Raw genomic sequence first — 13,748 nt, 5'->3', positions numbered from 1 at the left:
GTGTGCTCTCACATGGGTGAGTGCTGTCCTGTTCCCTGGACCAGGAAAGGCCTGGCCTGGTCTGACACTGACATTCTGGGAGGGCAGTGGGCAGCCCATCTGGTCTGACAGATGTGGGATTGCACTGGAACACCTGGGCCAGGTTTGCTGTTAGCCCCTGCACACACAGCAAACAGACATGAAAAGGTGCTTTGGCCACTGAACACGATGTGCTTCTTTGCTATTTCCTCTTGATTAAAAAAACCCCACAAACAACAAACTAAACAAAACCCTGGAAAGAGGTGCAGAAATGAATGAAGTATCACTCTAGTGGCAGAATCTGTGTATTTCCATTTACTTAAATGAAGAAGGATTAAAAGGAGATAAAATCAGTCTGTGAGTAGCTGGAGAAGATGTGGAATAGAGGGCTCTCTAAGATACAGGGCTATCAAGATCTAATGAGCAGAATACAAAGCAAAGCTGTGTTCTCAAACTGGAATTGAGATGTTTTTACAAGAAGGGGTTACTGGAGTGAGTGCATGAGCTCTCCAGCCAAGGCTTTTGAAGAGGCTGTTCTGTGTGATTCCAGGTCAAGGCTGGGATGTGGAGGCTGCTAAATGAGCTGCTGTGCCCTTTGTATACAGCCAGGAAGGCCAGATCAAGTTAAGTCCTCTCTGGATTTCAGCTCCTTTAATGTGTTTAGCTCTGGCTGCAGACTCGTGTGGTCTTGAGCAAGATTTTTGTCTGTCTCTGATTTCTGTCCATCAAATGAGACATAAAACCCAGCCCATCTCCCTTTGTGGCAGTGCAGCTGGAATTCCAGCAGGACAGGGGCTGCCCTTTGCAGGAGCTGAGTGATGCCAGGGGAGTGAGTCTTGACTTTCAGTTCAGGGTCCCTTTGCCAAGTGATAAATGTGGTATACAGTCTTGGTAAGTGATAAATGTTGTATACAGTCAATCCAAAAATTGTGTATTTTCAAAAAAGAAAAAATGAAAGGCTGGTGTCTCTTCTTCAGCATTGTCAGAGTCATCATCGTGTGGCTCCATATTTATTTTCACTGTGTTTTATTACATTTCAGTATTTTTGTCACTGTGTATTCAAAGTCTAGCCCATTGGAAGGGCACTTTTACTTTGTGGCTCCCCATCCTCTCTTGATCCCCCTCTCAGCTTTCCCAGAGCTCTCCCCTCTGCCTGGGGACATCCCCAGTGGCTACATCACCTTCTGGAGAGGTGGATGCTGCTGCTGCTGGAGTTTACCCAGGCAAAGGCACCATCAGCACCATGGCTGTGGGAAGCACCCTGGGATCTTCACAGTGTTCCCAGCTGGGTTTTCTCTGGATCCAGGTGCCTGCAGGGCCCTGGGGTTGTGTGCTTTGCCTTGCCCCTTGATGACTTACAATGTTCTTCCCTCCTGCAGTGCCCAGGGCTTTTCCCCACTCTTCCCAGCCCTGTTCTGCCTGGTGTGTATGTGAGAGGCCCAAATCAGAGCTCATCATTTTTTACAGGATCTGCTTTGCTTCTGTGGGCTTCATCCAGCTGCTGCCTTTTTTTTATTAATTTTTTTTTAATTTCAGTGTTGAAGGAAGCAGCTTCATGGAACTACCATAAACTGCCTCTTAGCAATGACCTATTAGTGCAGCCAACAATAACAGCAGTGTCTAGACCATCTGAGCACAGCTAAATTATTCCTTTGTCCCTTCTTCATTTGCTTTCTCTCCTGACTCTCGAATTGTTTTGGGTGGTCCGTGTTGACCTTCAGGCTTTCTCTTTCTCCCTTTTCAAAACTTTTTTTTCCTCTCCTTGAGCAGTGAACTTGCTGTACTAAGACTGAAAGTCCAGGTTCCTCTCTCCCCCATGCAGGCTGGAGCCAAGGCCACGTAGCAGCCCTGGAAATGTGTCTCTGAAGGGCAGAGAGATGTCTGCTGCCTTTCTGGTGTCACTCCCTGGCTGATTTTGCCAAGTAGACAAATGCCCCAGATTGACAAAATTCACAGAATTCACAGAATGTCTGGGTTGGAAGAGACCTCCAAGATCATCAAGTCCAACCCAGCCCAACAGCTCAACTCAACCCTGGCACCCAGTGCCACATCCAGGCTTTGTTAAACACACCCAGGGATGGGGACTCCACCACCTCCCTGGGCAGCCATTCCAGAACTTTATCACTCTGTCTGTAAAAAAACTTTTCCCTGATATCCAACCTGTATTTCCCTTGGTGCAGATTGTGTCCTCTGGTTCTGTCAGTACCAGATTCACTCTGGTAGTGCCTGGGACTTGCAAGCCCTAACATCTTGCAGAGCTGAAAACCTGATGAGAGCAGGAGGCATTCTGGTTTTGATAAAGGATGCTGCCAAAATGGATGAGTGTATTTTAATAAAAATACAAACCCTGTCTGCTGGAGCTTCACTGGTCATTGATTCTTGGGAGTGCTCTTGGCTTTCTGCTCCTGTGTGTTCCTCTCCTCTGTGTGGCTGTGGATATTTGCCCCCACCCCCAAACCCCTGGGAAATTAATATCTTTTGAAACATCTATTATTTTTGGTTGGAAGTGATCCTTGGTTGGATGGGCTGGCAGCATGATCAAACAGGCTTTGTCACAGGAAGCTGATTTAAAAAGCACAAAATTAAGTGTGTTGGTGGAAAGCAGAGAAGAAAGGAATGAGTTTCCTACTAAGGGAAACAGCTGAAACCCGAGTATGGAACAAGAGGCATTGGGGACAGAGGGACAGTTCTAAACACAATTTATTTTTATGTTTCATTTTTGCTGTCTCTATAATCAGCTTTTCTCTGTCCTGATCTTCCATAGTAGAAATAATCCTGTTTTCATGTTGTGTTGGAGATCAAGTGGGATTTGCTGTACAATTCATCCTGTCAGCCCCACAGTACCTTAAGTGAATTTGTGCAGAACGATGCCAGAGTGGAGCTGGGCCAGGAGCTTGTCCAGGAGCAGGAACCTGAAAGGTTTCCAGGAGTCTCCCAAGCCCACAGAGCTCCAAGGATACTTCATCAGTGTTGTGCAACTCACAGATGTTCTGTTCTGGAGCCATGGCACAGCCTGGGGAGGTGTTGGCTGTGCTGCCTTCTCACAAGGCTGGAGAATATTTGGGTCCTGCCAGGGCTGGATCAGGAGAACAGGATTTTCCCAATTCCTGACAATTGGCATTCTGTCCCTGGGAGAGCCATCCATCCTTCACCTTCTCCTGACTCAAACCCAGCCAAAGAGAGCAGGAGCAGCCTGTGACACCCTTTTGCTGGAAAGGCTTGGGAGTGGCATTTGGATTTAATTATCCAGTTCTCTTCAGTGCTTGTTTGAATTTTGACTGCACTGGCTGAGCTGGCTGCATCTTTCCATGGAACAAAGTCCTCCACCCTTCTTGGGAGTCAGCTGGGAGACCCCAGGAGCCGTCATTAGGATGGGCAGGAGGCTCAGGCTGGAAAGGATCAGTCCCTGAGCAGGGCTGGCCTGGAGAGGACGGGGAAGTGTGGGTTTTGCAAGAGATGATGCAAATTGTGCTGCTGCTGCTGCTCAGAAGCTGCTTCAGAGCCTGGTGTGGGGGGTTTTGTTTTGAGCAGTTGAGGCTTTGGTCATTGCCTCCCTGAAATCACAGCTCTCTTGGAGTAAAAACACACTGCTAAAAGCAGATGGAAAATACTTAAGCACATAGAAATACATTAGTTGAAGGAAATATTGTATTTCTGCATGTGCTTAAGTCATTTTTCATCTTCCAGCAGCAGAAAACAACCTTTCCTGCTTGGATAGGAAGAAGTTATCTTATTTTGCAGCAGTGATGTCATGGAAGCGGGCTTTAGTTTTTTGACAATCAATACTCATATTTTGTAATTAAAAATCCTCAGATGCTTTTCAGAATGCTCTTTTGCATCGGTTTCTTAGTAGATAAAGGAAGGAAAATGCTGATTTGACAGTCAAATACAAGAAATAGCTTCTCTTTCCTTTTTTTTTTCTTCAGTACCTGATTCAGAGCAGTTGGAGCTCAGTTTTACACCACTTATTCTATTCAGTTGATGTTTGGGTGTTTCTGGAAACCAGCTGAATTTAAGCAGTTACTAAAAGTGAGTGGATTCTCCTTGCTTTGCTGTGTTTGGAGAAATGCAGAAAGTCACTTCTGGCAGAGAATTTCAACCTTTCTAAGAAATGTGACTGGGTTTGCAGCACCAGGAATTTTTAAACCTGTGTTTGGTGCAATTTTTTGTATCTTGGACTGGGTTTGCAGCACCAGGAATTTTTAAACCTGAGTTTGGTGGACTCAGAAGTCTGTTACAAAAAAAAGTTTTGGTAAGATTGCTGTGTAGATAGAGGAGGAAGACAATGTGACATAAACCAGGGCCCTGGTGGGTTGAGCAGAGATTCCTCTCCTGGAAGATGCTGCCAGGGGGGTTTGGAGGTGGGAGAGGGATGGGGAATAAATTGGGTGGTTTGACGCTGTCTCTGCCTGCTGGCCCTGCTGGCCCATGACACTACAGATTGTGTTTTGTGTCAGGCAGTGCAGGAAACTTTTGTTGTCACTCGTTGGAAAAAAAAAAAAAAGAGGAAAAAAAAAGAGGGTGAGGGGCACTGTAGAGATTAAAGCTTTGGTGGAAAATTCCTGGAGGGTGGTGTAAGGGGGCTTTGTTTTTGTGGGTTTGTTTTAGCTCATCCCTCCCCCTGTTCTCTCCCCCCCAACAAAGAGGAAGGAAAAAAAAAGCCTTTTTTTTCTTTTTTTTCTTCTTTTTTTTTTTTTTTTGTATTGGGTATTTCCTAATACAAAATCTGTGTGGAAAACTATGCTTGTCCCAGAGGTCCTTTAAAAAAAAACCAAAACAAACCAACAACAACAAAAGAAAAACACCCCAAACCCAGACTTTGGGGACATTCTGGATGTGTTTATTTGTTGTTGTTGGTTTTGGGGTATTTTTTCCCTGAACTTGAACTGAAAATCATCTTTTTCTTTTTTCCTGTAGCACTTCAGGTTGTGCTCCCTGCCACTCCTCTGGAAAAACATATCTGTACTTTTATATATATAATGTGGGAGGCAAAAGTGATTACATTTTCATGTACTTACATATGCATTTTATTATTTTATCAATTATATTTTTAATATTTATGTACAGCTATATGTTTATACATTAAATATGTATATACACATTGCCTACAGGAAAATATTGGCTTTTTCCTAAGAATTTGATGTAGGCATTGGAGCTCATTCTGAGCTCTGAAATGTGAGACTGGATTTTAAACATTTCCCCCCAGTTTTTCCCCTTATTACTTTAATATCCTCGGGGAGTAGAGCATGCACAAGAATTCTTTTTCTCACATATCTGCGGTTTTTTTGTAGCTTCATTGCTCACAAAACCCAGCAGGAGGAGCAGAACAGGAGGAGATGGTGTTATATCTGAGCAGGAGCATCCAGGACATGCACCTCCCTGGGGAGAGATCCTCAGTGTTTGGGTCCAGTCCTGTCTGATTTCATATGGTTTTTGTCATTTTTCACATATTTGTGGACTTTGAGTTAAATCTGCAGGCTGGCCTGGCTTAGGGGTGGTTCTGTCCCTGGAGACACTCATTTTTAGACAAGATTTGTAGCTGTATTTGTATTTTTTGCAGTAATTTCTGCATGTGGCTAACATTTGCCTTGACTGTGGCACGAGCATGGGTGAGCAGTGGGTTCTCACACCCTCCCACCAGTGTGCCCTGCCCTAGGTCCTGACAGGGTTCTTGCTTCTTGTGCTTGGTATTTTGCTTTTAACACTTCACAGCTGCTTCAAGAGGCCACAACCACAGATGCTGAAGTGTTGAAAAAGAGGAGATTGGTTTCAGAGCCAATGGTTCCTCAGAGTTCTCCTGTTACTGCAGAAATCAGAAATCCTATGAAGGCTCTCAGCATCTTCTCCCTCATGGATTCCTTGCCCTCTCCTCTGGTTTCTCACTGCTTCTGGTTTTGAAGGTCAGTTGTGGCTCTTGAGCACCTTCAATGAAGAGGGAGGAAAGACAAGGACACCCTTCTCTAGCCCAGGTTCCTCCAAGCCCCATCCAACCTGGCCTTGCACATGTCCAGGGATGGGGCAGCTTCTCTGGGCAGCCGTGCCAAGGCCTCACCACCCTCACAGGGGAAAATTTCTTTCTAATATCTAATCTAAACCTGCCCTTTTTCATTTTAATGGCATTTTCTTGTGTGCATGTCCTTATTGAGAGTCCTTCTGCAGCTTTCTTGCAGTGAGATCTCATTATCTGTCTCCCCTGTGATGAAGGAACCTGTGTTTTCAAGACAGACTGGGCTGGGAGAGACTGTGGTGTGGTCTTGGAATGCCTCTCTTAACAGGAAAGCTTAGCATTGTGTCTTTTGATCCATTTGTGTTGAAAGTTTGTATTTGCAGTGCTGTATTTTCACTCTGCACATCTGAGGGCAGGGCTGCTTTCCACGCTTCAGTTGTGTCTTCTTTTCTTGCAGATGAAGAAGAAGCTCTGAACTCTATTATGAAGGATTTGGCAGCGTTGGGCAAGTGTGGGGGGCTGCTGGACAACAACAGGAATAAAACCAGTGTCCACTCCAACAAACAGGTATGGCTTTGCTCCTTCAGGCCACCCCAAACTCCAGCAGACCGCAGAGGAGGGCATGGTGCTTGCCATGCTGGCAGAGCACAGTTTGAATGTTAGAACTGAAGTTAACAAGTGCTCAGCACATCAGAAATATCATCATTTTACCAATCTTCAAAGTTTGTGATCTCTTTTTGAAGAGCTGAAAGGAAGTTACAGACATCCCTATATCACTGAGGAGCAGAGAAGGGTAATGCCCCAAATTATTCAAATATAACAACAGGGCCTGAAACTGGGTTTAAATGTCAAGTCTCACCTCAAGGCACTTCCAGCTGTTGTTTAGCTCTGAAAGTAGCAGAACTTGTTTCAGGCTGTGCAGCTTTAGGGCTTGGATAAGTCAATTGTTTTCTATTGACAGCGTTAATGAAATACAATATTTATTATGTGCACATTTTGCTTCAGATATTTGAAAGACAGACTGCCAATTCTGAGCTGTAGACACCCAGGCTCTTTGGGGAGGAATAATGTCATTCTTATATAAAGTGTTTAATTATGAATTACTGCTGTTTATCTTTATGCTCCTAAACATTTTGGCCATGTTGCACATTCAGAGTTGTTTTGGTGAGCAAAAAACATTGTCCCTTGAGCAAGGTCAGAAATTATTTGCTGACATCAATACAATAGCTGAAGTGGATTTAATAGCGTGTTTGTCTATGGAGCAAATAATATGAGAACATGAAAGTTGGGAAGAAAGAGTTGAGTTATCAAAATAGCAAGGAAAAAAGGGAGAAAAAGATTGGGAAAACTGGGGAGCTGCTGGAGAAGCATGGCAGCAAATCCATGTGGAATTCCACCTCAAGTGCCATGGTTTCGAATGAGATTGCAATCAACACTACAACTGCTGGGTGCCTAGCAAGGGAGAAAACAAATTGTCATTTGCTGTCGTCATGCATGTTTTAATGTCACTTGTGCTACAAACAAAGCAGTCTGGGTGCAGGGAGGAAAAATCCCTTCCAGAATCCCTGTGGGCTCCCCAGCCACATGCAGACGAAAACACGTGCGCACGTCTGGTTTCAAAGCGTGGCCTGGCAGGAGCAGCTGGCCAAGTTGAATCACTGGGTTTGTGTTCAGCTCATGCTGAAAAAAGTCCAAGATGTTTACAGAAGTGACCAGAGAAACTCAGGGCTGGCTCCCTGCAGCTGCAGGAGAAGCAGAAAGCCCAGAGCAGCTTTGGATGGCTGCAAGGGCAGCATCTTGTGCACAGTGATGGGTGGGGACAGTGAGGAGCCAGCTCCAGTTGCTTTCAGGGTAGCAAAGCTTTTCGGGCTCCTCTTAAAACATTGGTTTTGCACCGGGGGGAAAATCCCTGCTGTTGTTTTTGAGACCTGGGCTGTTATGCAGCACATATATGCTTAACCAGATAATTAATCAAAAATAAGGAAAATTGTAGTTTTCATTGATTAAATTCTTATCTGCATGAAGTTTGGCATCGTGCAATCAAATCCACACCCACTGCCCATCTACCCTGCATCTTCATTTATGAATCACCCATGGAGGTATGCCGTGCTCTGATATCAGCTGCCAGTTGAATTTAATTTTATTACAGGAATTTTATTATATTTTACTATATAAGAATCAAACTTTCCTTCACATTAGAGCGCTGATGGAAAATCACTTCCTTCTTTATGATTTTTCTTTTTATCCACAAGTGGAGCTGCGTACTCAGGGTTGCTCAGAGCTCCCTGATGGAGGAGATGAGGATGGTGAGGATCCTGCTCTCCCCACACATCCGGAGCTGAGGGGTCAGACCAGCAGGTCCCAGGAGGTGCAGGGCGTTGGAGGATGTTCAGTTGTTGCCTCACTGAATTGGACTGGCTGGAACACGTCTGGCTCGAGGCACTGCGGGAGGTGGGGAGCGGCCAGAGGAGGTGGAATTAGTGGGAACTTGGTTCATGTTTCTAGCTCAGTTTAATCAGCTTGTTTGGGTCACTTTTAGGGTTTTTTTTCATTGGTTTTTTAGAGCAGAAATTGATGTGGGCGGGAGATTGCTTTGGAGGTGCTGTTGTCCTGCTTGCTGTTCCTTTGGTACTTGGTTTTCCCTTTTTATTGTTTGCCTAATCCTGTGATTTTTATGGTTTACCTAATCCTGTGATTAGGTTGGGCAGCTGGGCTGAAGGATGCCCTGCACAGTTCCCTTCTTGAGAGGGGAAAGAGGCACAGAGCCATTTTGGTGATAAAATGTCCTCTTGGTCATCTTATTGTTGGTGCCTCTCAGGAGGCCCTGCAGCAACATGCTCACATTGAACTACTTGGGTTTGGGAGTTCAGTTAGTAGATTAATAAAATAATATTTCTTTTTCTGTGGAAAAATGTTTTTTCTGAGGCATGGGAATCCTTTGGTCAGTGTTCCAAATTTCCACTGGAAGACAGAGTTCACAACAAGAATGTCTTGGCTAACTAGGCAGTTCTCTGTGGCTTGCAGCAGTTTTTGGTACACAGAGAAGCACAACTGAAGTGCTATCTCATTCCTGTCTCCTGGAGGGCTTCCTCAGTGCTCTCTTGACACAAGTTGAAGATTGAATCCTGCCAGATTGTATTCCTCGTAGGCCTGGGCCACACAAGAAAACAGCCTGTGGTTGTTTGTGCTCCAAAATGTTTCTTTCCCAAAATATCAATAGTTTTGCTTCAGTTCATCTTAAGAAATGAACATCCTTTGGCAAATTTCGTAAAAATCTTTCTTTTCTTAGTTTTTTTCCCTCACAAATGAGTTTAGGGTGAAGACTGAGTTTCTGGGTGTGCAGTGCCTCGTGGCAGAACAGGCTGAAAATTAGAACAGGATGGCATGGTTGATTTTCCTCCCTTGAATTCTCAGGTAGCTGGCAGCAGATGTGATGCCTGAGCTGGAATCCCTGAGTCCTGGTCAGGTGTGGCAGCCACTGCCTTGTCCTGCCTCTCTGCCTTGTGGAAATTACAGGGACAGCCATGGAAACCCTTTTCCTTCCCTGTGTGAGATAAAGCAGAGCTGTTCTTTGGGAGCAGAGGGGTCCTTCTGACATTATTCCTGGTGCAGCTCCTGCACTGGTATTCCTCCATTACTCCTTTAATAACAGCATGATTCTGCTATAGGATAACTCTGTTATTCCTTGTGCATCCTCTGGCATGGCTGGAAGGAACCCTTCCAGGCTATTTCTCAGACTGAACAAGGGAGTTTATTCATAGAAATGTGTCTTAAGAAGGAAACAGGAGAATGAAGATCAGCGTTGTGTTCAGTAAGGAAAAAGACAAGTGGAATAAGAAGGGAAACCCCGAATAATTAGGAAATCCTGAACAAAAGGATGGAGGGAGAAGAGAGCAATTAAATTAGCATTTATTTTGGATCTATTTATGTGCATATCCATTCATTTCTATAAATAGCACTTGGCAACTGGCAGTATGAAGCTGCTTGTCAGTGGGCCTCTGTCACAGCCAGTGACAGCCAGCAGCTCCTCTGCCACCTTAATCACCATGGCAAGTTCTCCCATGGCAATTAAATGTTTGTAGGAAATGTTTCTCCATGTACATCAAATGTCACACTGTCCTAAAAGTTATTCTTTTAGTAAATTACCTCTGGACTGTTCTCCTTGGCAGGCTGGATGCAAGAAAAGGCTTGCTCCTAACTCCAGTAAAATGCAGCTCATTCTGTAGGGCTCTCTGTGGGTCTTTGAGCAGCCTAAAAAGGAGTTTGGCTTTATCACCTGGAGGATATGGTGTGGATGGGGGAAGATGGGAGTCTCTAGGAGGGGATCTGCAGGGATTTTGTCATCTGGGGAGCAGAAACAAGGGGGCAAATCACTGACTGGGAAAGCCTTGGCTGGAGATGGCAAAGGCAGTGGAGTCCCAGGGATTTAAGAGGCTTTCCCATGTCTGCATGTGGAGCTGACTTGGGTGTGAAGAGGGTGATACCAGTGAGAAATCCAGCTGGAAAAAAGCTCTTCCCTGCCAGGTGGGTGGTTTTAGATAAACACTTTGAAGCCTGTGATTTCTGCTGCTGTCTGAAACAGAAATGTCTGCAACAGGCAGCAATGAATCTTCTAGACATCATCACTGTCCTCTGAACTGCTCAGGTGCTTTCAGGAAAAAAAACCTGCAAGGATCTGGGGAGACTGGGATATATTGTGCCTTCTGCCCCTGCAATGATGAAGGGGCAGTGCCAGACAAGCTGCTTTCTGTCTGATTGCTGAATAACCCAGTGTGTGTGGGGGTTCTGTGCAGATAATTCCCAGTGCCGTGCGTTACTCATCTCCTCTGCGGTCGGGGCCGCGCTCCAGCTGTCTGGTGTGTAAGAACTGAGGGCTGGGCTGATGCAAACGAGCTGCACCTTGGGGAAGTGTAGGAGTCCCCCCAGCCTGGCCCTGTGGTGCTGATTCCTCTCAGCCAGAGCCAGGAGTTGAGGAGGAATCCCACTGCTTTGTGGCTTTGTACGAAGGGAGTGACTCGAGCGCGGCTCCGCGGGGTTTTCTCGTTGTTTCCTAATCCAGTGAGTAGAAAATGAGAGAAGTGAAAACAAACCCTCTGATTACCCTGTAGCATGCAAAAGTGGGTATATTTCATTGTCCCTGTGTGGGCAATGAAATACACCCACAAAAGTGAGTGTATTTCATTGCCCCTGTGTTACCCAGGCGGGAAACTGAGGCAAAATAAGTGCTCAAAATCTTGTGGGTGGGTATGAGCAAGGCTGGAGTGAGCAGCACCAAAGGGAATAGGAGGCCCCTTGCGATGATTTTTCCTGCCTTCCTGACCACAGAAGGGTTAATGCTGAAGTCAGAGGCGTTGTCCCAGTTGGTTTGGGAGGCAGCTGTGGGTTTGGGTGGAAGAAGTGCTCTAAAGGCCCCATCCTGGTGATGTCTCAGCATGGACAAAGCTGTGCTCTGGTTAGGTTTGACAGGAGCAGGTCTAAAACAAGCCACAGAAGTGGGGTCTGGATAGAGCACTGTTTCTGATGGCAGCAAAGTTTAGGAGGAGGAGAGGATGTGACAGGGGGAATCTGAATTTGTGCTAGTTTGGGATTTTCCAGAGTGGCAGTTTTAGTTTTTTCAGTGGCACAGACAGGCATGGAGGTGCAGGGCCTGCCTCTGCCATTAGACAGCCTTCTCCACAGGCTCAGCTTGGATCTGTACCCCAATCTGAGCAACCCCCTGGCTGTTCAGCAGAGAGGGTGCTCAGCATCTTCTGCTTCTCCAGAGCCACTTCCATTTTAGGACTAGCTGCCTGTTTTCCTGCTCTCCGTGTGTGCTTTTATTACAAACAGCAGTCAGCTCTTCAGGGATCTCTGTATAAGATCATGATTCACCTCATTTGGAAACACTTTTTCAGTTTTTTTCCAACGTTTTCCTTAATCTAAACCAGCACACAGGGCTGTTGCTCCTGCTCTGAGGGCCAAGCTTGGCCCAGCCTGCTGGGGTACATGGACCCTAGCCAAAAGGCAAAAGCAGTTGCCCCTTTTCTCCCCGTATTCCCATCTGAATTCCCTCTCTGAAGCTTGGCAGTTGTGGTCATTTCTCTGTAAAATCCAAAGTTTTGAGGAAAGAGCCAAAAATACCTCAAGGAAAGCCTGGAAGGATGGTGATGGCTCTGTGGCCACAGCAGCAGCTTTGCTTTTTCCTTTCGGAGGAATATGGCAAGAAGGAGTGAAATCCCATTTGTTTGCAGGGCTGGAGGAAATGCCAGCACAAGTATTTTGGAGGAGAAATTATTGTAGAAATGAAGGGAATGGCTGTGGTATTTCCTGTCAGGGCTGTCGCTGGTTTTGTTTGTGTCGCAGCGGGGTCTGCAGGCGCCAGCGGGGCCGTGGGCTCCTCTGTGAAACACACACACACACAGAGGGAAAACTGCTCAGTGCTCACAGCCCAGGGGCCAAACACCTTCATTCTGTGCTTCCCTCTACCCCTGTGCTGCCCCAGAGAGTGAACCACAGAATGGTTTGAGCTGGGAAGGGTTTTAAGGGCCAGGCTGTCTGCTGTGGGCAGGGACATGTCACTAGACCACATTGCTCAATCCAGCCTGGCCTTGAACATGTCCAGGGATGGAGCACCCACAGCTTTTCTGGGCAACCTGTGCCAGTGTCTCAGCAACCCAGTGGTAGAAAATTTCTTCCTTATATCCACCCTCAATCTAGCCTCTTGCTGTTGAAAAGTGTTGCCCTCATCCAGTCACTACAGGACCTGGTAAAAAGTCTCTCTCCATTTTATAAAGCCTCTTTTATATTTTGAAATGTTGCAAGAAGGTCTCCATGGAGCCTTCTCCTCCCCAGGCTGGGCTTTCTCTTCACACTCTTAACCAAAACCCTTCCTGTCTTTGTGCCTCAGTTTCCCTTGTTGGCTCCATTACCTGCCTGAGCTCTCAGAGTGCTGGTGAAAATATTGTTTAAATGCTCTGCCAGAGCTCAGGTAAAGTATTGTTTAAATGTTCTGCCAGGGTTTAAGGCTGGTGCCTGTGGCTGTCCTTACCCCTCTCTTGCGCTCTATTTAACACAAGCCTTTGGCTGTCTCAGCTTGTTCTCCTACACCCACTGAGGACCTTTTGGCTGAAGGAGAGCAGGGCTGCCCTTGACCTTATGTGACACCTGATGGCAGGGACAGTGAATAATTCAACCTGGGTTGTGCAAGGGGAGTCACATTCCTCACAAAATTGCAAAAGTGAGTAGGACCCAGCAGCTTCCACCACCCACACCTCTTCCAGCTCAATGTTTGCACGCTGTGTTGAGTTCCTGATGTGGAAGGTGCTGGTCCTGCATTCCCCCTGGTTGTTCATTTGAGATGTTGGGTGCAGACTCACACGAGGTTCTGCTCCAGCACTTGGCAGTGCCCCAGGCTCCCTGTGTAATCTTAAACCAGTTGCTGCAAACCAGACTTCCATGGGTGTAAAAAATCACAGCCTGCTCCAGCATTTAGGAAGTGCTTTGCATCCCCTGAGATTTCCTAGTACTTTGGGCACTGCCCACTCTTTTTTTTTTTTTTTCTTTAAAAAAGGAAAAAAGTATTTGTTGCTGATAGCAGTGATGAATTCAGCTTGAGCTGTAGGTCAAAAACATGAGCAAGCCAAGGGAAGCCTGAAAAATTAAACTGTAATCAACTTCTCAGACTGATAAATACGAATTTATCCCTCTTCCAAATGCTTGCAAGCTAAAGGTCTTGGTTTCTTGGAGGAAGGCAAGAGGTTATTGTGTTTCATATTAAAGAAAAATGTTATCTAATTAAGAAATG

General features: G+C 45.9%; 1 protein-coding gene across 4 annotated transcripts in view; it reads left to right on the top strand.

Annotated features, from left to right (window-relative positions):
- The window catches only part of LOC135443550 (mitogen-activated protein kinase kinase kinase 3-like), an 83,188-nt gene that overhangs the window by 32,465 nt on the left and 36,975 nt on the right, over positions 1-13,748 (top strand). For 3 of the 4 annotated variants that reach the window (XM_064703840.1, XM_064703838.1, XM_064703839.1), the window contains exon 3: positions 6,423-6,532. In XM_064703840.1, the coding sequence (XP_064559910.1) occupies positions 6,423-6,532 (110 nt within the window). Of the gene's footprint in view, positions 1-5,812; positions 5,919-6,422; positions 6,533-13,748 lie in introns of those variants that run through there. The other variant, XM_064703841.1, reaches the window with a different exon arrangement.

This window comes from Zonotrichia leucophrys, chromosome 2, assembly GCF_028769735.1.
Source record: "Zonotrichia leucophrys gambelii isolate GWCS_2022_RI chromosome 2, RI_Zleu_2.0, whole genome shotgun sequence".
Taxonomy (NCBI): Eukaryota; Metazoa; Chordata; class Aves; order Passeriformes; family Passerellidae; genus Zonotrichia; species Zonotrichia leucophrys.
This window is presented reverse-complemented; position numbering and strand designations above follow the sequence as displayed.